General features: G+C 35.4%; 1 protein-coding gene across 1 annotated transcript in view; it reads left to right on the top strand.

The window, feature by feature from the left end:
- The window catches only part of PGAP1 (post-GPI attachment to proteins inositol deacylase 1), an 82,239-nt gene that overhangs the window by 13,822 nt on the left and 44,668 nt on the right, over positions 1-23,749 (top strand). The window contains exons 4-7 of the mRNA XM_079132584.1: positions 15,342-15,513; positions 18,881-19,038; positions 22,519-22,571; positions 23,499-23,565. Of these exons, the coding sequence (XP_078988710.1) occupies positions 15,342-15,513; positions 18,881-19,038; positions 22,519-22,571; positions 23,499-23,565 (450 nt within the window). The remainder of the gene's footprint in view (positions 1-15,341; positions 15,514-18,880; positions 19,039-22,518; positions 22,572-23,498; positions 23,566-23,749) is intronic.

Below are 23,749 nucleotides of genomic sequence, written 5' to 3'. Positions count from 1 at the left end.
TCCCCCCCGCCGGAGCAGTGATCGCAGATAGCTGGGAGCATTGAAGAGGTGGCTGTTCACCACAGCGCTTGGACTCGGCGCAACCCACCTGCGCTCTGGGAGGCTGCCCAAAGGAGAAGGTGCTTGGTGAGCTGTTTGGACTGAAAGTGACCACCCCTGAACACAGGGGGCTGCCCAGAGGAGAAGGAGAAATACGGGCTCGGCACGTCGCATGGAATTGGAGCAGCTGCGCCAGGGCTCTGGGCGGCTATCCGGTGGAACAGCGTGGTGAGTGGTTTGGTCCCAGAGCATCCGCTCCTGAACATAGGGGAGTTGTCTGGAGAAGGAGGAGGAGCGCGGCGGGGTGCTTGGGCTCGAAGTGACTGCACCAGGGCTACAGGAGGCAGTCGGGACAAGAAGGTGCACAGTGAGTTCTTGGGACTCGTGACGCACCAGATCTCTGGGTGACTGCCTGGTGGAGAAAGTGGTGCATGGTGGGTCACTTGGTCTTAGAGCGACCGCACGGAACAACAGGTGGCTGCCAGAGGAAAAGGCGTGTGGCGGGTCACTGGGACTCGGAGCGATTGTAAGGGGCTCCAGGTGGCTGCTCAGAGGAGGGGCCGCATAGCCAGGCGAAAAGTGCAGAGCAGGGTCCTAGACGGCTTCTTGGTGGAAGGGCCCCACAGACAAACTGAGGGGCGGAGCGAAGGCTCCAGGACTGCAGGCAGCTTCTCTGAGGAGAGGCAGCCTAAGGAGATTTGTTTGCGAAGGGTGAGGCTTCCAGGCCCAGGAGGTAGGTCCGGGTCCCTGGGAACATTGCAGAAGAAGGCTGCCCAGCCCAGGCGGTAGTTGTGAATTGAACGGAACCTCTGGGAGGAAAACCGACCAGCGAGACCTCCCCACCGGGTGACTCCTCCCTGTTGGGTGAGGTTCTCCCAAAAGGACCGTAAAATCAGAGACACAGGCCCAAACTGGTCTTGCATCAGCCCACAACCTACTTCCCTTCTGGATGACCATTCATCAGCAAGTGAAGGTACCTCTGCCCACTAGCAGGGAATATACCCCAACAGAAGGCCACCACCCCTAGGGAGTCAGCTCCCTTGTGGAGCACTGCATTATCAACTTCCTCTAAGATTTCAGGCTACTGAAGACTAAGAGGGGATATAATAGAAATCTTCAGGGATATTATAAGACAATAGAGGAAATCTGCAATATCACAGCGGTCAACTGATACCTGAACAATATGAGAAAACAAGGAAAGAAAATGCTGCAAACAAATCTAGATGTTACATCAATGAAACCCAACGACAGCATGGCAGAAGAAATGACAGAAAGGGAGTTCAGAATGTACATAATTAAAATGCTCAGGGAAGCAAATGACGAGATGCAAGAGCAAATGCAGGCACTGAATGATCGCACCAATTGACAGTTAAAAGAGCAAATACAGGAAGCAAAAGATCACTTCAATAAAGAGTTAGAGACATTGAAAAAAAACCAAACAAATCCTTGAAATGAGGGAAACAATAAAGCAAATTAAGAACTCCATAGAAAGCATAACCAATAGAATAGAACACCTGGAAGACAGAACATCAGACACTGAAGATAAAATATTTAACCTTGAAAACAAAGTTGAACAAACAGAGAAGATGGTAAGAAATCATGAACAGAATCTCCAAGAACTATGGGATATCATGAAGAGGCCAAATTTAAGAATTATTGGAATTGAGGAAGGCTTAGAGAAACAGACCAAAGGAATGAACAATCTATTCAATGAAATACTATCAGAAAATTTCCCAAATCTGAAGAATGAAATGGAAGATCAAGTACAAGAGGCTTATAGGACTCCAAATATACAAAATTACAACAGACCCACACCAAGGCACATTATAATGAAAATGCCCAACATATAAAATAAAGACAGAATTTTAAAGGCCGCAAGAGAGAGGAACCAAATTACATTCAGGGGGAAACCAATACAGATATCAGCAGATTTTTCAATCCAGACCCTAAAAGCTAGAAGGGCCTGGAACAACATTTTTCAAGCCCTGAAAGAAAATGGATGCCAACCAAGAATCTTATACCCAGCAAAACTTACCTTCAAATTTGATGATGAAATAAAATCCTTCCATGATAAACAAAAGCTAAAAGAATTTACAAAAAGAAAGCCAGCATTACAGAACATTCTCAGCAAAATATTCCATGAGGAAGAGATGAAAAACAAAGAAACAAATCAGCAATGGGAGGAACCATCCTAAAGGAATTGTCAAATAAAGGAAGAACCAAGTCGTCTCAAAATAAATAAATAAATAAATAAATAAAATGAACCAAATGACCGGGAATACTAATCATATCTCAATAATAACCCTGAATATTAATGGCCTGAACTCATCAATCAAAAGACATAGACTGGCAGATTGGATCAAAAAGAAAGATCCAACAATATGTTGCCTGCAAGAGACTCACCTCGTAGAAAGAGATACACATAGACTAAAGGTGAAAGGATGGGGGAAAACATATCATGCACATGGACTCAGCAAAAAAGCTGGGGTATCCATCCTCATTTCAGATAAGGTGGACTTCAAGTCAAAACTAGTCAAAAGGGATAAAGAAGGACATTACATACTGCTTAAGGGAACCATAAATCAGCAAGACATAACAATCATAAACATCTATGCCCCAAACAGTGGCTCATCTATGTATGTCAAACAAATCCTTCTCAATTTCAGAAACCAAATAGACCACAACACAATAATACTAGGTGATTTTAACACGCCTCTCTCACCACTGGACAGATCTTCCAGACAAAAATTGAACAAAGAAACCATGGATCTCAATAACACAATCAATCATTTAGACTTAACGGACATTTATAGAATATACCATCCAACCAAGTGCGAATACACTTTCTTCTCAGCAGCACATGGATCCTTCTCTAAAATAGACCATATATTATGCCACAAAGCTAATGTAAGCAAATACAAGAAGATAGAGACACTACCTTGTATTCTATCAGATCATAATGGTTTGAAGTTAGAAATAAATGAAAGAGTAAAAAACAGAAGCTACTTCAACACCTGGAGATTAAACAATATGCTATTACATGATGAATGGATAACAGAAGATATTAGGAAGGAAATTAAAAAATTCCTAGAGGTAAATGAGAACAAAGAAACATCATATCAAAATCTTTGGGACACTATGAAAGCAGTACTTAGAGGAAAATTTATTTCATGGAGCGCATTCAATAAAAGAAGTAAAAATCAACAAATAAACAACCTAACACTTCAGCTCAAAGCCCTAGAAAAAGAAGAACAGACCAACACCAAAAGTAGTAGAAGACAGGAAATAGTTAAACTCAGAGCTGAAATCAACGAAATTGAAACAAAAGAAACTATACAAAAAATTGACAAAATAAATAGTTGGTTCTTTGAAAAAATAAACAAAATTGATAAACCCTTAGCCACTCTAACAAAGAGAAGACGAGAGAAAACCCAAATCACCAAAATTCGGAATGAGCAAGGAAATATCACAACAGACACGATTGAAATACAAAACATAATTAGAAGCTATTTTGAAAATCTATATTCTAACCAAATAGAAAATTTCGAAGACGTCAACAGGTTTCTAGAGACATATGAATTGCCTAAATTGAACGAGGAGGACATACAAAATTTAAATAGATCAATTTCAAGTAATGAAGTAGAAGAGGTCATCAAAAGCCTACCAACAAAGAAAAGTCCAGGACCAGATGGGTTCTCAGCCGAGTTCTACAAAATCTTTAAAGAAGAGCTCATTCCAATACTTCTCAAAGTATTCCATGAAATAGAAGAGGAGGGTACCCTCCCAAACTCATTCTATGAAACCAATATTACCCTGATACCCAAGCCAGACAGAGATAAATCGAGGAAAGAAAATTTCAGACCGATATCATTAATGAACATTGACGCAAAAATTCTCAATAAAATTTTAGCAAATCGCATACAAAAATATATTAAAAAGATAGTGCACCACGATCAAGTGGGTTTTATCCCAGGGATGCAAGGTTGGTTCAACATCCGGAAATCAATAAATGTAATTCACCATATCAATAGACTTAAAGTCAAGAACCACATGATTATTTCAATAGATGCAGAAAAAGCATTTGATAAAATACAACACCCCTTCATGCTGAAAACACTAGAAAAAATAGGGATAGTGGGAACATTCCTTAACATTGTAAAGGCCATCTATGCTAAGCCCATGGCTAATATCATTCCAAACAGTGAAAAACTGAAAGCATTCCCCCTAAAAACTGGAACAAGACAGGGATGCCCTCTTTCACCACTCCTATTCAATATCGTTCTTGAGACTCTAGCCAGAGCAATTAGACAGACCAAGGAAATTAAAGGAATACAAATAGGAAAAGAAGAACTCAAACTATCCCTATTTGCGGATGATATGATTATATACTTAGAGGAACCAGGAAATTCCACCAGAAAACTGTTAGAACTCATAAGTGAATTCAGTGAAGTGGCAGGTTACAAGATCAATGCTCATAAATCCAATGCATTTTTATACATAAGTGAGGAATCCTCAGAAAGAGAAATTATGAAAACTACCCCATTCACCATAGCATCGAAAAAAATAAAATACTTGGGAATCAATCTCACAAAAGAGGTAAAAGACCTCTACAATGAGAACTACAGAACACTAAAGAAAGAAATCGAAGAAAACCTTAGAAGATGGAAAGATCTCCCATGTTCTTGGATAGGCCGAATTAATATTGTCAAAATGGCTATACTACCAAAAGTGCTATACAGATTCAATGCAATTCCAATTAAAATCCCAATGACGTACCTTACAGAAATAGAGCAAGCAATCATGAAATTCATCTGGAAGAATAAGAAACCCAGAATAGCTAAAGCAATCCTTCGCAGGAAAAATGAAGCAGGGGGTATCGCAATACCCGAACTTCAACTTTATTACAAAGCAATAGTAACAAAGACGGCATGGTACTGGTACCAAAATAGACAGGTAGATCAATGGTACAGAATAGAGGACACGGACACAAACCCAAATAAATACAACTTTCTAATACTAGACAAAGGCGCTAAAAATATGCAATGGAGAAAAGATAGCCTCTTCAACAAATGGTGCTGGGAGAATTGGAAATCCGTATGCAACAGAATGAAACTAAACCCATATCTCTCACCCTGCACAAAACTCAACTCAAAATGGATTAAGGACCTTGGAATCAGACCAGAGACTCTGCAGATTATAGAAGAAAAAGTAGGTCCCGATCTTCAATATGTCGGCCTAGGACCAGACTTCCTCAACAGGACTCCCATAGCACAAGAAATAAAAGCAAGAATCAATAACTGGGATAGATTCAAACTAAAAAGCTTTCTCTCAGCAAAGGAAACTATCAGTAATGTGAAGAGAGAGCCTACAGAGTGGGAGAATATCTTTGCCAATCATACTTCATATAGAGCACTAATCTCCAGAATCTATAAAGAACTCAAAAAACTCTACACTAAGAATACAAATAATCCAATCGACAAATGGGCTAAGGAAATGAACAGACACTTCACAGAAGAAGATGTACAAGCAATCAATAAACATATGAAAAAATGTTCAACATCTCTAGTAATAAGAGAAATGCAAATCAAAACCACCCTAAGATTCCATCTCACCCCAATTAGAATGGCGATTATCAAAAATACAAGCAACAGGTGTTGGCGAGGATGTGGGGAGAAAGGTACACTCATATATTGCTGGTGGGGCTGCAAATTAGTGCAGCCACTCTGGAAAGCAGTGTGGAGATTCCTTAGAAAACTTGGAATGGACCCTCCATTTGACCCAGCTATCCCACTCCTTGGCCTATACCCAAAGGACTTAAAATCAGCATACTACAGAGATACAGCCACATCAATGTTCATAGCTGCTCAATTCACAATAGCCAGACTATGGAACCAACCTAGATGCCCTTCAATTGACGAGTGGATAAAGAAACTGTGGTATATATACACAATGGAATATTACTCAGCCATAAAGAATGACAAAATTATGGCATTTGCAGGCAAATGGATGAAATTGGAGAATATCATGCTAAGTGAGATAAGCCAATCTCAAAAAGACAAGGGACGAATGATATCGCTAATAAGTGGAGGATGACACATAATGGGGGGAGGGAAGGGTTAGTGTTAGGGTTAGAGTTAGGGTTAGGGAGGGGGGCAAGTATGGAGGAAGAAAGTACTGTATAGAGGGTAAAGAGGGGTGGGAGGGGTGGGGGGAAGGGGAAAAATAACAATGAATCAAACAACATTACTGTATGTGGATTTATGATTACACAAATGGTATGCCTTTGCGCCATGTACAAACAGAGAGGCAACATGTATCCCATTTGTTTACAATAAAAATAAAAATAAAAAAAAAAACGAAATGCTGTTCTGAGAAGTTCTTATTTGGGGAGATGGAGAATTCTCAGACTCATGACTTGTAAGTAGTGGTACCATAACAGGAACCTAGAGATACCACCAAATCAATCCCAGTTAAGGTGGTGGTCCCATGTATTCATGGTGGTACACCAGCCAGTAAACCAGCACTTCTGACCACATAACAAGTGTTGAGATAATACACTTTGGAGAAAAAAAGAACAGTTAATCTTTAAGCAAACAACTAAACTGCAATTTAACTTAACTTCATAATTAACTAAAGAATATTTGCTTCACAGTCCCTTGTGATACAATTTTAAGAAGCCTAAAACATATATATTTGAAGTCCCAGGAGAAGAGAAAATAGAAATAGGGGAAGAAAAAGTATTTGAATAACTAATGGACACCAGATTTTCAAGTACAGATCCAAGAAGGTTCATTGAATATCAAGCAGGATAAACACAAGAAAATCACACCTTAGTCATGTTGCTGAAAAGCAAAGTAAAGAGAAAATCTTAAAAGCAGCTAAAGAAAAATTCATTACTTGTAGGTAAAGGCAGTAAATTGACCACTGATTTCACATCAGAAGTAATGAAAACCCAAAACAACAGAATAATATCATAAAGGAGAAGGAGGTCTTTCAACCTAAAATTGCATATCCAATAAAAATGTCCTTCAGAAATGAGGGGCAGTATAAAGGTGTTAAGAGTAGCAAATATGGTAGTTTTGTCACCAGGGGAAGGAAAGAGGGAAATTGAAATCATTAGGAGAACAACCCAGACAAGATCTACAAATGGATACTACAGTTAGTGGGTGAAAGTTTGAGAGGAAAAAGTCCATTCACGAAATCTCAAAGTTTTATTTCTATAATATTTATTATTTATTGCAATGGAAAAGAACAACTATAGTGGAGACACCTGGTAGAGATTATCTTAACCAAGATTCACATTACCAGTATTGTGACATATCAACATCAGGAATCCCCTTGACCTGATAGAATGAAAAGGCTGTGGCATTAGTGCCAAAAACAAATGACTTCATTTTAATTAAGAGAAAACTTTCAGATAGAATGAAGTTAAAAGATGACTGCAAAAAAATAAATAAATAAATAAAAGGAAGCAAAAAGAATACTGAAGAACTATCACAGATCAGAGAAGACTAAGATGTAAATGCTAGTTGCTATGCTGGATGAAATCCTGAAAGAAAGCACATTAGTATAAAAACTGGTGAGATTTAAATTAGGTCTACAGTTTAGTTAATACATTTTTTTTTTTTTTTTTTGCAGTGCTGGGGATTGAACCCAGGGCCCTGTGCTTGCGAGGCAAGCACTCTACCAACTGAGCTATCTCCCAGCCCCTAGTTAATACTTTTACACCAGTGTTACTTTTCTGATTTGGATAATTGTTGTTATGTAAAATATTAATATCAGGGTAAAGGATATAGGGTAAAGGATATATGGAAATCTTCATCTTTTTTTTTTTTTTACAACTTTTCTTAATACAAAATAAAAAAGTAAAAGAAATCATTCTTTATAGCAAAAAAATTATGGGGCATTTGTTTTTATAGTACTGCAGATCACACTCAGGGCCTGTGCACATTAGGCAGGTGCTCTACCTCTGAGCTACAAACCCCAGCCCCTGTATTACAAGGCTTATAACTAACTTAGAAGAAAAATTTGACAATAATTGTGAAAAAGATGGAAATAAATAGAAATATTTCACTGCAAGATTCTTCTGTGAAGAATGGTGAAATATTAATTCATAGTAGTTCATGTTAAGGTTGCACAGTATAATTCCTAGACAAAAAAAGATAATGCGAAAGAGAAATGGAGAAACAAAATGGAACATTGGAAATACTCAGTTCAACATCATACTCAATGATAAGAAAGTCTGAAAACTTTTCCTCTAGATCAGAAACAAGGGAAAGATGTCCCCTCTTTCCACTTCTTATCAACATAGTATGGGAAGTCCTAACCAGAGCAGTTAGACAAGAAAAAGAAATAAGAGTCATCCAAATCAGAAAGGAAGAAGTAAAACTCTGTTTGTAAATTACTTGATCTTATATTTAGAAAACTCTAAAAACACAAGAAACAAAGCAAAAAAAAAAAAAAAAAAAGCAACCAACTCTTTAGAACTGATAGATGTATTCAGTGACTTGCAAGATGCAAAATCAATATACAAATCAGTTGTATTTCTATACACGAACAACAAACTAACTGAAAAGGAAATTAGAAAAACATTGCCATTTACAGTGACACCTAAAATATTAACATACTTAGACATAAACCTAACTAGGAGGTGAAAGACTTATGTATTCAAAGTACAAAACTTTGATGAAAGACATTCCAGAAGATACAAGTGGAAAAACACCCTATATTCATAGATTAGGAGACTTTATATTGTCAACATGTTCATAAAACTCAAATCTGCAGATTCATTGTAGCCCCTATCAAAATTCCCAATGGAATTTTTTACATTAATAGAAAAAACAATTCTAAAATTCATATGGAGCCACAAAGGACTTTGAATAGCCAAAACAATCCTGAGAAGGATGACTGATGCTGGAGGCATCATAATTCCTGATTTCAAAATAAAGCTACAGTAATGAAAGCAGTATACTCTTGGCATAAATCAGACTTAGTCCAGTGGAACAGATGAAAGAGACCAGAAATAAATCCACACATACATGGTCAACTGCTCTTCCAGCAAACATGTCAAGAATACAAAAGAGGGAGAAGATTGTCTCTTCAGTAAATGCTAGGACAACTGCATATCTGCATGCAAAAGAATGAAGTTCAACCCTTATCTTACAAAAATTGCAATTCAAAATAGATTAAAGACAAACATAACACTTGAAACTGTAAAACAACTTGAAGCAAACAGGGAAAAGCTTCAGGATATTGGTCCTGGCAATGATTTCACACATGTGACACTGAAAGTACAGGTAACAAAAGCAACATTAGACAATACAACTAAAAAATTATTCTGCAAAAAAACCCCACAGAAAACACATTAAGAGGATTGTACACCATGATAAGTTGGATTTATTCCAGAATTGCAAGATTGGCTCAAAATGTATAAGTCAATAAGTGTAATTTATCACATAAATAGAATCAAGAATAAATATTACATGAACATCTTAATAGATGCAGGAAAAACCTTTGACAAAATCCAGCATCCATTCATGTTAAAAACAGAAGAAACTGGGGACCAAAGGAACTTACCTCAACATCATAAAGGCTGTATACCACAAATACAAAGCCAACATACTGAAAAGAGAAAAACTGAAAAGCATTTCATCTAAAACCAGGAACAAGACAAGTATGTTCACTCTCTTCACTCCTGATCAATATAGTTCTTGAAACTCTTGCCAGATCTATCAGGCAAGAGAAGGAAATTAAAGGGATACAAATAGAAAAAGAAGTCAAACTACCTCTGATGCTGTTGGCATGATCCTATACTTAGAAGACCCCCGAAACACTCTACTAGAGGACTTCTAGAACTGATAAATTCAACAAAGTTGCAGGATACAGGATCAACGTACAAAAATCAATAGATTTCCTATACTCCAATAATGAATCTGCTGAGAAAGACATAAAAAAAATTCCATTCATAGTAGCCTCAAAAATAAAATATTTGGGAATAAATCCAACTAAGAAAATGAAAGAAACTGAAAAAGACTTGAAGATGTAAAGACCTCCCATGTTCTTAACTAGACAGATTTAATATTGTCAAAAATGGCTGTATTGCATACTACAGAGACACAGCCACATCAATGTTCATAGCTGCTCAATTCACAATAGCCAGATTGTGGAACCAATCTAGATGTCCTTCAATTGATGAATGGATAAAGAAACTGTGGTATATATATACAATGGAATATTACTCAGCCATAAAGAATGATAAAATTATGGCATTTGCAGGCAAATGGATGAAATTGGAGAATATCATGCTAAGTGAGATAAGCCACTCTCAAAATAACCAAAGGACGAATGATCTCACTGATAAGCGGATGATGACACATAATGGGGGGTGGGAGGGGGGCAAGAATGGAGGAAGGAGGGACTGTATAGAGGGAAAAGAGGGGTGGGAGGGGTGGGGGGGAAGGAAAAAATAACAATGAATCAAACATCATTACCCTATGTAAATGTATGATTATGCAAATGGTATGCTGTTACTCCATGTACAAACAGAAACAACATGTATCCCATTTATTTACAATAAAAATACATTTTAGAAAAATGGCTGTATTAACAAAAGCAATCTACAGACTCTATGCAATCCCTACCAAAATACCAGTGACATTCTTCACGAAAATAGAAAAAGTAGTCTTAAAACTCATATGGCAGAATAAAGGACCCAGAATAGTCAAAGCAATCCTGAACAATAAGAGCAATGATGGAGGCATTACAATACCTGATCTTAAATTGTACTATAGAACTCTAACAAAAGCAACATGGTACTGGCTTAAAAGCAGTGTGAAGACTACCACATAAACTCATCTGCTCTTTGACAAAGGTGTCAAAAACATACATTGGAAAAGATAGCCATTTTAACAAATAGTGCCAGGGAAACTAGATATTCATGTGCAGAACCCTATCTCTCACCTTGCAAAAAAAATCATCTCAAAAATTGATCAAAAACCTATGAGTTATACCAGAAACACTGGAATTCCTTTAAGAAAACAGGGGCAACACTTCAGCATATTGATGCAAGGACTAACTTCCTTAGTAAGATGTCTAAAGCTCAAAACATAAAACCAAGAATCAATAAATGGGGTATCATTGAATTAAAAACGTTTCACATGGCAAAGGAGGAGAGAGCCTACAGAATGGGAGGAATTCCTTACCAGCTGCTGTTCCAACAGAGGAGTAATATCCAGAATACATAAAGAACTTGAAAATTTAACACCAAAGAAACAACCTCATCAATAAATGGGCAAAAAATCTAAATAGACATTTTTTAAAAGAAGAAATACAGATGGCCAGTGAGTGCGTGGAAAAATGTTCAACATCCTTAGCAATCAGGGAAATGCAAATAAAAACTGCACTGAGATTTTACCTCACTCCAGTTAGAATGAGAATCAAGAATATGAAGAATAACTGATGGTGAGGAATTACATTGTTAGGAATGCAAATTGTTACAACCACTTTGGAAAGCAGTATAGAGATTCCTCAAAAGACTAGGAATGGAACCACCATATGACCCAGCTGTCCCACTCCGTGGTCTTTATCTAGAAGATCTAAAATCACAAACAGAGAGGCAACATGTATCCCATTTGTTTACAATAAAAAAAAAAAAAGATCTAAAATCTGCATACCATATTGGTACATGCATATCAATATTTATAGCAGCAGAATTCACAATAGCCAACTTATGGAATCAACCTAGTTGTCCATCAACAGATGAATGGTTAAAGAAAATGTGATATATGCACAATAGAGTTTTAATCATCTGTAAAGAATGAAATTGTCCATAAAGAACGACTTTATGACATTAGCAAGTAATTGGATGGTCCTGGAGATTATCACGCTAAATGAAATAAATCAGTCTCAAAAAACCAAATGTCAAATGTTTTCGCTGACATATGGAAGCTTACCCCCAATAAGTGGGGAGAGAGGAAGAGTGGATATTCAGTAGATTAGATGAAGGGGAATGAAGGGAAGGGAGAAGGGATAGGAAAAGGAAAGATTTGAATAAATCCAAAATAATTTTCTTTTATACATATATGAATATACCATAGTGAATCCCACCATCATGTACATTCGTAAGAATGGGAGCCTAACTAACTGTGCTTGTACAATTATATCAAAATGAATTCTGTCATGTTTAATTAAAAATAACCAATAAAAAATTTTTAAAAAGAATGAAATTGTCATTTTCAGTAAATGGGTGGAAATGGAGAACATTATGCTAAGTGAAGTAAATCAGACTCAAGGGTCAAATGTTTTCTGTCATATGCAGAAGCTGAAGTAGGGAGAATATTTAAAAAGTAGGAGGGGATCTTATGAAAATAGAAGATTAAATATAATTAAAAAAAACACAAAACTGAGCACAGTAATAATAGAAGCAAAATTCTTCAACCTGAGTAATTATGAGTGTTATGGAAGGAAACAGGTCATATTAGGTATAAGACCTTTTATATAACTGATATTTATTGGATAAGAGAAATAAGTATCACAAAGTGAAATAATGACTATCATTTACAGTAAATAGTAAGAAACCTTTGTTATATACTTGCATTTTTCTTTTCTCTGTTTCAGATATTTTTCTAATGATAACATGTTAAATTTATAATAGAACTAATAAGCTATTTTTCACATTGAGATTTTTAGAAAATAGGGTTCCTATTATAATAAAGTACAATAGGAATTAGAGAACATCTAAATCTTCATGAATAGGGTTTGGATATGGGAAAAAGGAATAACATTCTGGTTGAAGAAAACCTCATCTATCATATGAGACCATAAATAAATATAGCAGAGAATAAAACCAGACTTCCAGCCCATGTGGCACATATGGTCTAGTGGGGATAAGTAAATAATGAACATGATAGATAAGAAAATATATACAATCTTATATGGTTATAAATGTCAGGAAGAAAACTAAAACAGGAAAAGGATATAAGTAATCAAAGGCAGAGCATTAAAATTATAAATGGAAGACCTCTTGAGAAGCAGACAATTTAATATGTACCAAATACATGATGCAGTGGCCCGTTTGAATATCTAAGGGGAAAAAACTTTACAGGAGGAAACAATTATATGGGCAGGCATACACACACTTTCTTTGAGGAAAAACAAGGAAACTGGAGTAGTTGGAACAGATCATGTGAGTTGGTAGAAATTGGGGAGGGGAACAGACAGATTATAGAGATTAGGCAATTTAAAGATTTCACCTTCTATTTGTAAAAAAATGGAAAGCCATTAGATTTTGAGTAGAGGAGTGGCATGCTCTTATTTAAGTTTTAGTAGTATCATTCTGGCTGTTTGAGAATTATCTTTGAGAATTATCTGAAGGGACATAAGCGTAGAAACAGACCAGTTAGGAGAACTTTGGAGTAATTCACTGAAGAAATAATGGTGGTTTAAATCAAGTTGGTAGCAGTTGAAGCCTTGAGAAATGGTTAGTTGGTATAAACTTTGAAAGTTGGCAACAGGATTTACTGGCAGATCAGGTGTGGCAGGCCTGTGTGAAAGGAAAAGAATTAAGGATGGCCCCAAGGTTTTTGGCTGAACAACTGAAGAGATTGAATTGCCATTAATTGAGGTGGGGAAGACCATAGGAGGAATAGATTTGGAGATTAGGAGTTTAGTTTTAGACAGGTTCAGTTTGAGATACACATTAGGCATTCCAAGTATACCTTTTGTACTATTGGAGTTCAAGGCTGAGAGTTCAAGAGAAGGTTCATTTTGGAGATAATACGTGGGGGTTGATAGTATAAAGGTGGGGTGAGACTGAGCGAGGTCACTGATGGAGTCAACATTTTTTAAAAAAGAAGAGGTTAAAGGACTGAGGCTGAGGTGATCCACTTTTAAGAGATGAAATGAGAACAAACCGGCAATAGACTAAGGGAAGCACACAGTGAGGTAAGATGAGACGAGGAGAGAGTTGTCAAGTAAATCAAAGTAATGAATTTTGTCAAATGTTGTTGATAGGTCAAATAAGATGAGTATTAAGAAGTGACCATTAGATTCCTTGGTGACTTAGCAAGAACAGTTTTGGTGGAGTTTTTGGGGTGAATGCTTGATTAGAATGAATTTAAAGGTATTTGGAAGTTGAGGATTGTTCTTAAGAGAAGGCTAAAGGATTGATAAACTTCAGGTACAAAAGTAGAATTTGGCTTTTGCTAAGATAACTCCATTCTGAGCATCTCTAAGATGATCCCAGGTTGATTATTCTATAGGAGGGAATCACAGGGTTTGGCATATAATTATACTCATGGTTATTAATTATAGTGAAAGGATACAAAGGAAAATCAGTGAAGAGAAAAGATTCATGGGGTAGAGTCTGAAGGAAACAAGGTGCAAGATTCCAAAAGTTCCCTCACAAAGGAGTCACATTTTGCACTTAATTCATATGGCAACAAATTGGGAACTATGAAGTACTGCCCCCAAGGTTTTTATTGGGGGACTGAGTCACATAGATACTTGCTGCCTTGCATATACCAAAATTTCAGCCTGGAAGACAGCAGGTGTTCAACTTAAACCATATTGTTTAAGTACAGTGTACCATTCTTTTCATTTAGAGAATGGCAGGAACTCTCCCAAAATGTAAGGTCCCAGACTCCAACTAAGAGCCATCATTGTGGGTAGACTATTCTAAGGATAGCAGTGTCAGGCCTACAATGTTAACTATTGTACAAGTAACTGAAGAGAAAGCACATAAGAAGGATCAGTGTGGGGTGGCTAGCAAATATTTTTTTTTTTAAAAGGCAATACTTATTTTAAAATTTACATAGTAAATAAATCTTTGGAATGCTGATTTATTTTTAAATCCAAACAGTGGAGAAATAATTCAATAAAAGATACCAACATGATGAAGTAGTATATTGCTCTGACAGCAACAGTTGTCTTGGCTTTTTTGTGATATTTTTAGTTTTAGATAAATTATTTTATTTTGCAAAATCTGACATTCTGGTATACACCAAGTATAATTATACCACAAGTTACATGCAACATAACAAATGGTACAAACATGATTAGCTGGACCAAGTGTTTGGATTTTGTTCAGAAAACCAAAGGATAGTAGTTAAAAATGGCAGAGCATAAAATACTATGTATATATTAATTAGAACTACGTGAAAATGTAACAATATGAAAATATATTTCTTATGGGGGATAGTTATATAGTTTATTTTATATTAAGTTGCTCATTTGCAAAGAGAAATTTTTAATATTTTTCTTATGACACTAAGCCTTAATTACGTCACGATGATTTTTTTTAATAGGGTCAAGAATTTGCTCCGAAAAGTGTGGCAATAATTGGTCATTCCATGGGTGGCCTTGTTGCAAGAGCATTACTTACGCTGAAAAATTTTAAACAAGATCTGATAAATCTTCTTATTACACAAGCCACACCTCATGTTGCCCCTGTGATGCCATTAGATCGTTTCATTACGGGTGAGTACTATTACATAAACACTAACTGACCTCCCTGTTGTTGTTCAGGATTAAGTAAGCAAATCTCTGTAGCTGTTTTCTTTAGGGTGTGCTATAGTTTTATCTGTGTGTTAAGCAGCTCAATTGTAAATCAGCATCTCCCTTTCTGACCACCTCTAATGTCTTAGGCTCATAATTGGAAATATTGTTTTTTTCATATCATCTTAACAGGTTTAACATATGTTTTATAATCCTTAGGTACTAGACTTCAGTTTAGTTATTCCTGAAGACAATCCCTGTCTTCCTCTCTCTTAAGATATGTGTAAACTTCAGTGCTTTAACTGTTCCAGTACTTCATTCAAAATAAACATATTTAATTAAAGTAGTAGCAGTGTTTAGTTTTTAATAGATAGGTATGCTAAGACCATATATAGTAAGGTAGAATTGCTAATACTTATTGAACTCTTACTATATTTTTGGATATTGTATTAAGAACTTTATCCGATGTGTTATAATAGTTAATATACTCTGTAGTCCTCCAAAGTTAAATACCATTATTTTCCACATATTAATGGGTAGAAAAAAGGCCGAGTAAAGTTCATACCCAAAGTATGTGGCTAGAATGTAGCAGAGCCAATACTCGATCCTAATTTTTGCATACTATACTGCCTCTTGAGTTACATTATTGTAACATAAGAAATAAAACTACAGATAATGTTATTACTCGTAGCATATTAACAGGAAATTTTGAATGAACTGTAGGAGTCTTCAGTATCTAAATTAAATAGTGATAATGTTACAGAATAAGAATCAAATACCTGTCTGAAATTTGTGTTAAAACTGCACTCTTTGTAGGAATATCAAATGAGTAGAAGAAAATCTTTAGAAAGAATTATTTTTCCTGGCTAGTAAATTTATGCAATTTATTACCAATCAAAATTTCCATTACATTAATTTTGATCAACTTTTTGTTTATAGATAAGTGAGAAATATCCCCATTTTCTGTAGTGTTCATCTTAACATCATAATATTTTCAAGGAATAATTTGCTGAAAGAATCTGGTATATAGTACTTAATGTGAAGTTCTAATTTTCTGTTATTATATTTAAAATTTTACCTCTAGGAATTTTTTAATAACAAAAAATTTGGTATTAAAATGTTTAAATCTTTTATACCACTTAAAATAATTATAAATAAGAACAATAATGGAGGAACTTTAGATTAATAGAGGGAAATGAGAGAGAGGAAGGGGCAGGAGTATAAAAAAAGAAAAAAAAAAAAAAAAACCAAAGGCTAAAAGTCACTTTGATTATCACTACAGTTAAGAATCCTATTATTGCATTTTGTATGGTATATGAAGATGAGCCATGTAGGTTAAATTAGAGTGACTCAAAATAACATTTCAAATATCGTTTGAAGAGTGAATTTTATGTAGAGTTAGGTTTTAATATTCTGAAGGATGGCAGTGGTCTGGGTCAGGTTGAAAGTGATTCATAGGGTAGGATGCCTTTCCTATAATTAGTGAGCCTCTTTTCTTTCTATTCTGTATTTTTTTTTTTTTATTGTATTAAGTCAGAATTAGAATGAAAAGAAAACAAAGGAACTACTTCAAGGGATCATGGATTTTAAGTTTTTGAGAGAGAATTCTATGAGTTTCAGAAGTAGATTTCCTGTTTATACTCTGGGGAAATTCTATCTTTAAATAGGGAAGGAGGCTCTGCCCTGGGTTGTATATTCTAGAGGACCCTGCTCTGTCCTTACCCTTTTTCACAGGGTAAGTAAGTTGCAGTCTAAGCAGCCTGCCTTCTTCTAGCTCATTCTTTTAGACTATGATTTAAGTAGCTACACCTCCAGACTTTCTTGTCTGTGTGCCCTGAGCCCACTTCCAGGACTTGTGTGGGCCTTTTACCTAGGTAAAAGCCAGCCTTGTTCTCCTGAGTGCAATTATGTACAATACTAAACTTGAGATGTGGCCAAGCTGTGACTGAAGGCACAGGTTGGATGTGCATACAAGGGCATAGTAATGCAAGATGGAATTGCATTGGGAAGACAGAGAAAAGATAGCACAGCAACCTGCTTTCTTGTGCTGCCAGTCCAGTGTCTAATTCTCAGGTGCCTAAAAATTCTTAATTTGACCCTGGCCTTCTAGGTTATTTCAATAATATATTTGTTAAAGTAGGAATAAAAAATATATTTTAACAGTTTGTTAGCTGGATTTTTTTGCTTTTAAATATTTAGATATATGTGTTTCCCATTGGTACTCTTGCCCTAGGTGTTTTCCTAGGTGTTGCCCTAGGACTGGGTTGACTCCAGTGGTAGCCTCTGTGAATACTGCTTGGATCTTTAATGAGCTTACTGTACCAAATGTTTGAAGCCCAAGTGGAATGAAATGCCAGGATAAAAAAGCATTAAGTTTTGATGATAAGAAAAAGAAATGAGATTTCTTCTGCATGGTCTCAATTTAGTAATTTTTGACTCTAATATTGTCTTATCAGCCATAGACAAAGTGAAAAATTGTTTGCAGATTCTGACCTTTGAATTGCTTATTATGCTTAATGGGTAGAATCCTAACACTGTGATTTTCCACAGCAACATAAACCTAAGATTAATGGCAATGGTACTGTTGGTTGTGATAAATTATATTCTAAGAACTTAAATAGTACAATATGGTAGTTGACCATGGAAAAGTTGCTCAGGCCTTGTAAACAGAGTCACCATCAAGATGATGAGGAGTCTATTGCTCTTTTAAAAACCACTTTATTGTGGGTAATTGACATACAAAAAACTCCACATTTTTTTTAAATAGTAACTTTTAAAAAAATTTTTAGATTTTGGTAGACTTTTATTTTATTCATTTATTTATATGTGGTGCTGAGAATCAAACCCAGTGCCTCACACATGCCAGACAAGTGCTCTACCGCTGAGCTACACCACCAGCCCCTGCACACGTTTAATGTGTACAATTTAATGGGTTTGAACATACGTGTATACCACGAACCCAACACTACAAATGTCTACAACTATTTAGCATAGTAAGCTTTTATCTCTTGAAGAAGTTTAGGGTTTTCTTCCTTTGATGGACTATATGACTCATGAGGAAGTATCATCCTTGTGGAAGTCAACATGTTTGCATATGGACTGGTAAGACTGGTAATTTGAGTATCTTTTTCTTTATTGGGGGATTAGTAACTCTTAGTGTTTTTACTGTTATTTAATGGGAAAGTAGGAATGCAAATAGATACTGATTTTTCTCAAAATAGAGTAATGTGAATAATACATTGTTTACAAACCAGATAGTTTAAACAAAAATTAAGGTATTAGTATTAGAGCTATAATTGCAAAGAATGACCGTTTCTTTTCAGTGTCTCTCTTCTTTATTCCCTATCAGATTTTTATATGACTGTAAACAACTATTGGATTCTAAATGCTCGACACATAAACTTGACCACACTTTCTGTAGCTGGAGGATTCCGGGATTACCAAGTTCGTTCAGGGCTGACTTTTCTACCAAAATTAAGCCATCATACCAGTGCCTTATCTGTTGTGGTAATTATTTTTTTAAGATTCTACTGAAATAGTGATATAATGGACACAATGGAGCATGAAGGGACAAATAAAATGTAGCTGCTTAGAATTGCCTGCTGAGTTGGTGGTATAGGCTTGCTGCATGTGTGTGCATGTGCATATGAGAGAGAGAGAATGTGAATAAATGAATATGAGTATGTTGGAAGGGCACAGTCGTGAATGCTTTTGTCCATGGAAAGTAAAAAAGGATCTAGGACACTTTGTGAAAATGACTTATTTATGAGGAATAATTGTTTCTTGTGCAAAATAAGACATTGGTTGGAATTGTAACTATAAGAGCGTGGACTAAAGCACAAGGGAGTCTAGTTATATCTGATTCATATATTATGTACAATATTAGTGGGATGGCAGACATACCACACACTCCTGAATGCTAACCTTAATGAAAGTTCACTGATTTTTAGATTAAATGATTAGCTTTGATAGTTGAAGTATAAATTAAGCCCCGATTAATTTGCTAGTTTTCCTTCTTTGCTAGAACATCAAGTATTTGGCTTTTAACTGGTATAGATAGCCTATGTGAAGTGAGCTCAAGTTTTCTTTTAGAATTTCTTTCTTGTATATTTAACCTTGAAGTCTTCAGTTAAGATCTTAACTTCATAACTCTGGATACACATCATCTTTAAATGTAACAATTCTGAAAAGAAAATAGATAATGATCTGCCTGTTCCTTTTGCTTTGAGGAAATATTTGTAGAAAGTCACTGTTTCATAGTTGTTCCTCTTCATAGATATTCTTGTTTATGTTATCTACTCTTGGATTGCTATTCATTTATCAAATAGGTATTTACTGAATGCTTGCCATACACATGGCAAAAATTTTCACACTATTCTATACCAATCATTTTCTTATAATTGGAGGAATTGAGAAGTAGCTAAAGCAGCTTTGGTGTTAAATTGGTAAATCTGAAACAGCATTATCAATGGTGTGAATCCTTTCATTTGGTATTGAATATTTTGGGCAGTTATTTGTAGGAAGTTCTTGAAAAAAAGTCAACTACTAAGCATACATGATTTAACCATATAAAAGTTAGTATAACTTATTTGCTAGTATTGATCCATAGTATAATGCTATATTGACACCACATCCTGAGTCTTACTCTTTTAAGGAACTTTGGCCATTTGATAATATTGCATTTAAGACTTATTGTATTTCTATATTTCTGATAAAATTTTTCTGTGTACAGAATTTTCTCAAAACTGGCTGTTGGATAACCTGAGTTTGATTTTACTGTTTCTAGCCCCCAGATAGTCTACATACCTATATCTGCATGTGTATTCACTTTTTAAAACCAAAAGTAACAACTTTTGAATGATTATCTCAAGACCTGTTAAATGACATTTATGTTCATTGGGACTAGAAAAATCATTGAAAATAGAGACCATAATTGCATTGGTAGAGTAGGCTAATGCTATAATGTACCTATGTAGATCATGGCACTTAAGTACAATAGAAGTTTAAATTTTACTTGTATAACTGCCCTTGGAGGAGAGTATTTAGGTTGGTTGACTGTTTTCCCTGTTGAGGAACCCAGGCTGATAATAAGCACCCCATCTTGAATATTTTACTTTCAAGATCACTCTAGTCATCACAGTTCAATTTGTAGGACAGAGGCAAGAGCATAGGGGAGAGCATAAGACCTAGCAAAGGCACACATCATTTCTGCTGACATAGCATTTGAAAAAAATATAGTTAACACTTGAAAGCAAGAGAGGCTAAGAGATGCTAGTTGTGCAAGGAAAAAAAGTGAATTTTGATGGACATCTAGCAGTTTTCATTAGAGCAGTCATGAGCAGCTACTGTTATTTGTGTTACTTTTCCTTTTTCAACTCTAGGAAAGACGAGTTTTAAATTCTTGGTAATGGTAAATGTTTTTTGGGAACAGTTATTCTACTGAGTATCTAATATAATCATAGAACCACAGTCAATTCTAATTGTTTAATTTTTTAGTAAGCTTTCAGCAGGAATTCCTAAATATATCAGTGCTTATAAATTCAACAAGTAAGCTATAGCTTATTCTCACTTCAGAACCTGGAATCCCAAAATGCATTATTTACAAATATGACAATGACTCCTTAGAAGTTAGGCATACTTGTCTTTTTTGAGTTCATTTATTAAAGAGGCATTTTAGGCCTCTGTAAATTTTCTTGCATCTATGTTGTTAGTCTCCTGTTTTTATGTTGTTTTGACAGATGACAGCTCATTGTGTCTTTGATGGTGCAGAGAGAAATGCTGTGAAAAATAAAATCATATTTATTTAATGAACCCTTCTTATGTGTAAGATGTTATTCAGAGAGAGGTCATTACCTGTTAAAAGGCTCTTTACTTCTGGAAGGGTGCTATACACATTTGTTTTAGTCAGCTTTATTGCTACTGTGACTAAAAAAATCCAATCTGAACAATTGTAGAGGAGGAAAAGTTTATTTGGGAGCTCACAGTTTCAAGGTCTTCGTCCATAGACAGCTGGCTCCGTTCCATTCCTCAGGACTTGAAGTGAGGCTGAACATCATGGAGGAAGAGTGTGGTGGAGGGAAGCAGCTCACATGATGATCAGAAAGCAGGGAGATCTATCTTCACTTGCCACATACAAAATAGATACCCCAAAGTCATGTCCCCAATGCCCACCTCCTCCAGCCACACTCTACCTGCCTTGAGTTACCACTCAATCTCCATCAAGGGATTAATTCACTGATTGGGTTAAGACTCTTGTAACCCAATAATTTCTCCTGCTAACGTTCTTGCAGGACAGCTCACATCCAAACCATAACAACACTGTTAAGGAATCCTTCTTTCTATGTTGTTAATATTTTTTAGGAGCCTTTTGCTCTTATATCTCTAATCAGTACTATACAACTATACATCCTAATCACATAGGGTTTTTCTTTTTTCCTAAAATAAATAAGCCTGGACCCCACTTGAAACAGTCTGACTTGGTTGTTTTGGAACTGTGACAGGTGTATTTAATTTTTAAAAACTATTTTAAAGCATTTCTTTCTCAAGCACACTCCTGATTAAGGAGTCATATTTTAGAATCTTATCAAGTGGAAGTTGATCTAAAACTAAAATTACTGAAGTATCTTTTGTATCCTATTTCAAAAAAATGATTTATTAAAGAGTCTTAAACTCAGCCTCTTCCTAAAAGTTATTAAAAAGTTAGATGTTAAACTTCAGTACAGAATCTATGGATGCTTTAATAATTTTTAAAGGTAATTTAAGCTTTACTAACCAGTAATGACATTCAGAGTTACATTATTTTATACAAGAAATATCTTAATATATTTAGATCACTTTTTATAAGATATATCTTTAAAATTTCTACAAAAATATAATATAGTGAAACTAATGCTGTGTTTCTAAATATTAGCTTTTAAGAATTTCAAACCTTTCAGAGAATAACAGATGTGCTTTTCTTAAGTTTGATTTTTCTCCCTTTCTTTTTAGAGTTCAGCAGTGCCTAAGACCTGGGTCTCAACAGACCACCTCTCTATTGTGTGGTAAGTTAATATAAAAAAGGACCATGACAAATTTGTCATGGTCCTTTTTTCTCATCAATGCATTAATTGGTTTTATCTATGAATAAACAAGTCTGTGGGACAAAGATTAACTTTGAGGCTTAAAATTCTAAACTTGGCCCTTGTTTCAGTTTGATCAAGGTTCCCTTTACAGACTATATATAATATTATCTCCCAAAGCATCAGTTTCTTCAGTCTCAAAGGAAGCTAAGCATCAAATACCAAAATTTTAGATTTTATCATAGTTGGGCAGAATCAAATGTACCCTTGTAGGACATGGGAAACCAAGTAGAAATTAGATTCACTCTTTTTTTAAATACTTTTTTAGTTGTCAATGGACACAGTACCTTTATTTTATTTATTTATTTATTTGTATGTCTTGCTGAGAATCAAACCCAGTGCCTCACACATGCTAGGCAAGCGCTCTACCAGTGAGCTACAATCCCAGCCCTCGATTCACTCTTAATATAAAGAAAAAATAAGAGATTAAATATAGATCCAAAAAAGGGCAGATTCTAGGGTCTCTTTGTTTTGGCATTAAGATTCTCTTGAGCTTCTTCTGTCTGAGTAAGCAGTATTGTCTACAGAACCACACAGTGCGCATATATATATAAGAATGGTGCAGACATGCTATGTCTATAGCTAGAAGTTAGGGTAGGTAAGGAGATTTCGGGAAGACAAAAGGACTGTGATAGTTCTGTCAAACATTAAGAAAGATTTAGTTTGCTTTATTTTTATAGGTTTCAACCTTAAGATATATGCTTAACAAGAATTATTTGTTAAATAACTTCTTAGTTTGCAGCATTAAAGGAAACTCAAAATATTCCATTGAATAGTAGAATGCATGTTTGTATCAAAAAGTGTATATTTTTAGAAATTTTCATTCATAACACTTACTTTTTTCTTTAGGTGTAAACAGTTGCAGTTGACTACAATTCGAGCCTTCTTTGATCTTATTGATGCTGATACTAAACAAGTATGTATTTTTAAACTAATTATTATTTCTGCATAATGAAAGCTTTTGTTACAGCAATTATTTAATGCATTTTTTATGTTAATGAAAATAGAATCCTATACCTTGCATCAATTTTAATTAGACCCAAATGGAAATATCTTTTTTTCCTTTCTCTTTTTTCTTTTTTTTTTTATCATACTTTGAC

The sequence above is a fragment of the Sciurus vulgaris genome (genome assembly GCF_902686455.1).
Source record: "Sciurus vulgaris genome assembly, chromosome: 3".
Classification (NCBI taxonomy): domain Eukaryota; kingdom Metazoa; phylum Chordata; class Mammalia; order Rodentia; family Sciuridae; genus Sciurus; species Sciurus vulgaris.
The sequence above is the reverse complement of the archived record's forward strand: the minus strand, read 5'-3'. Positions and strand labels throughout refer to the sequence as shown.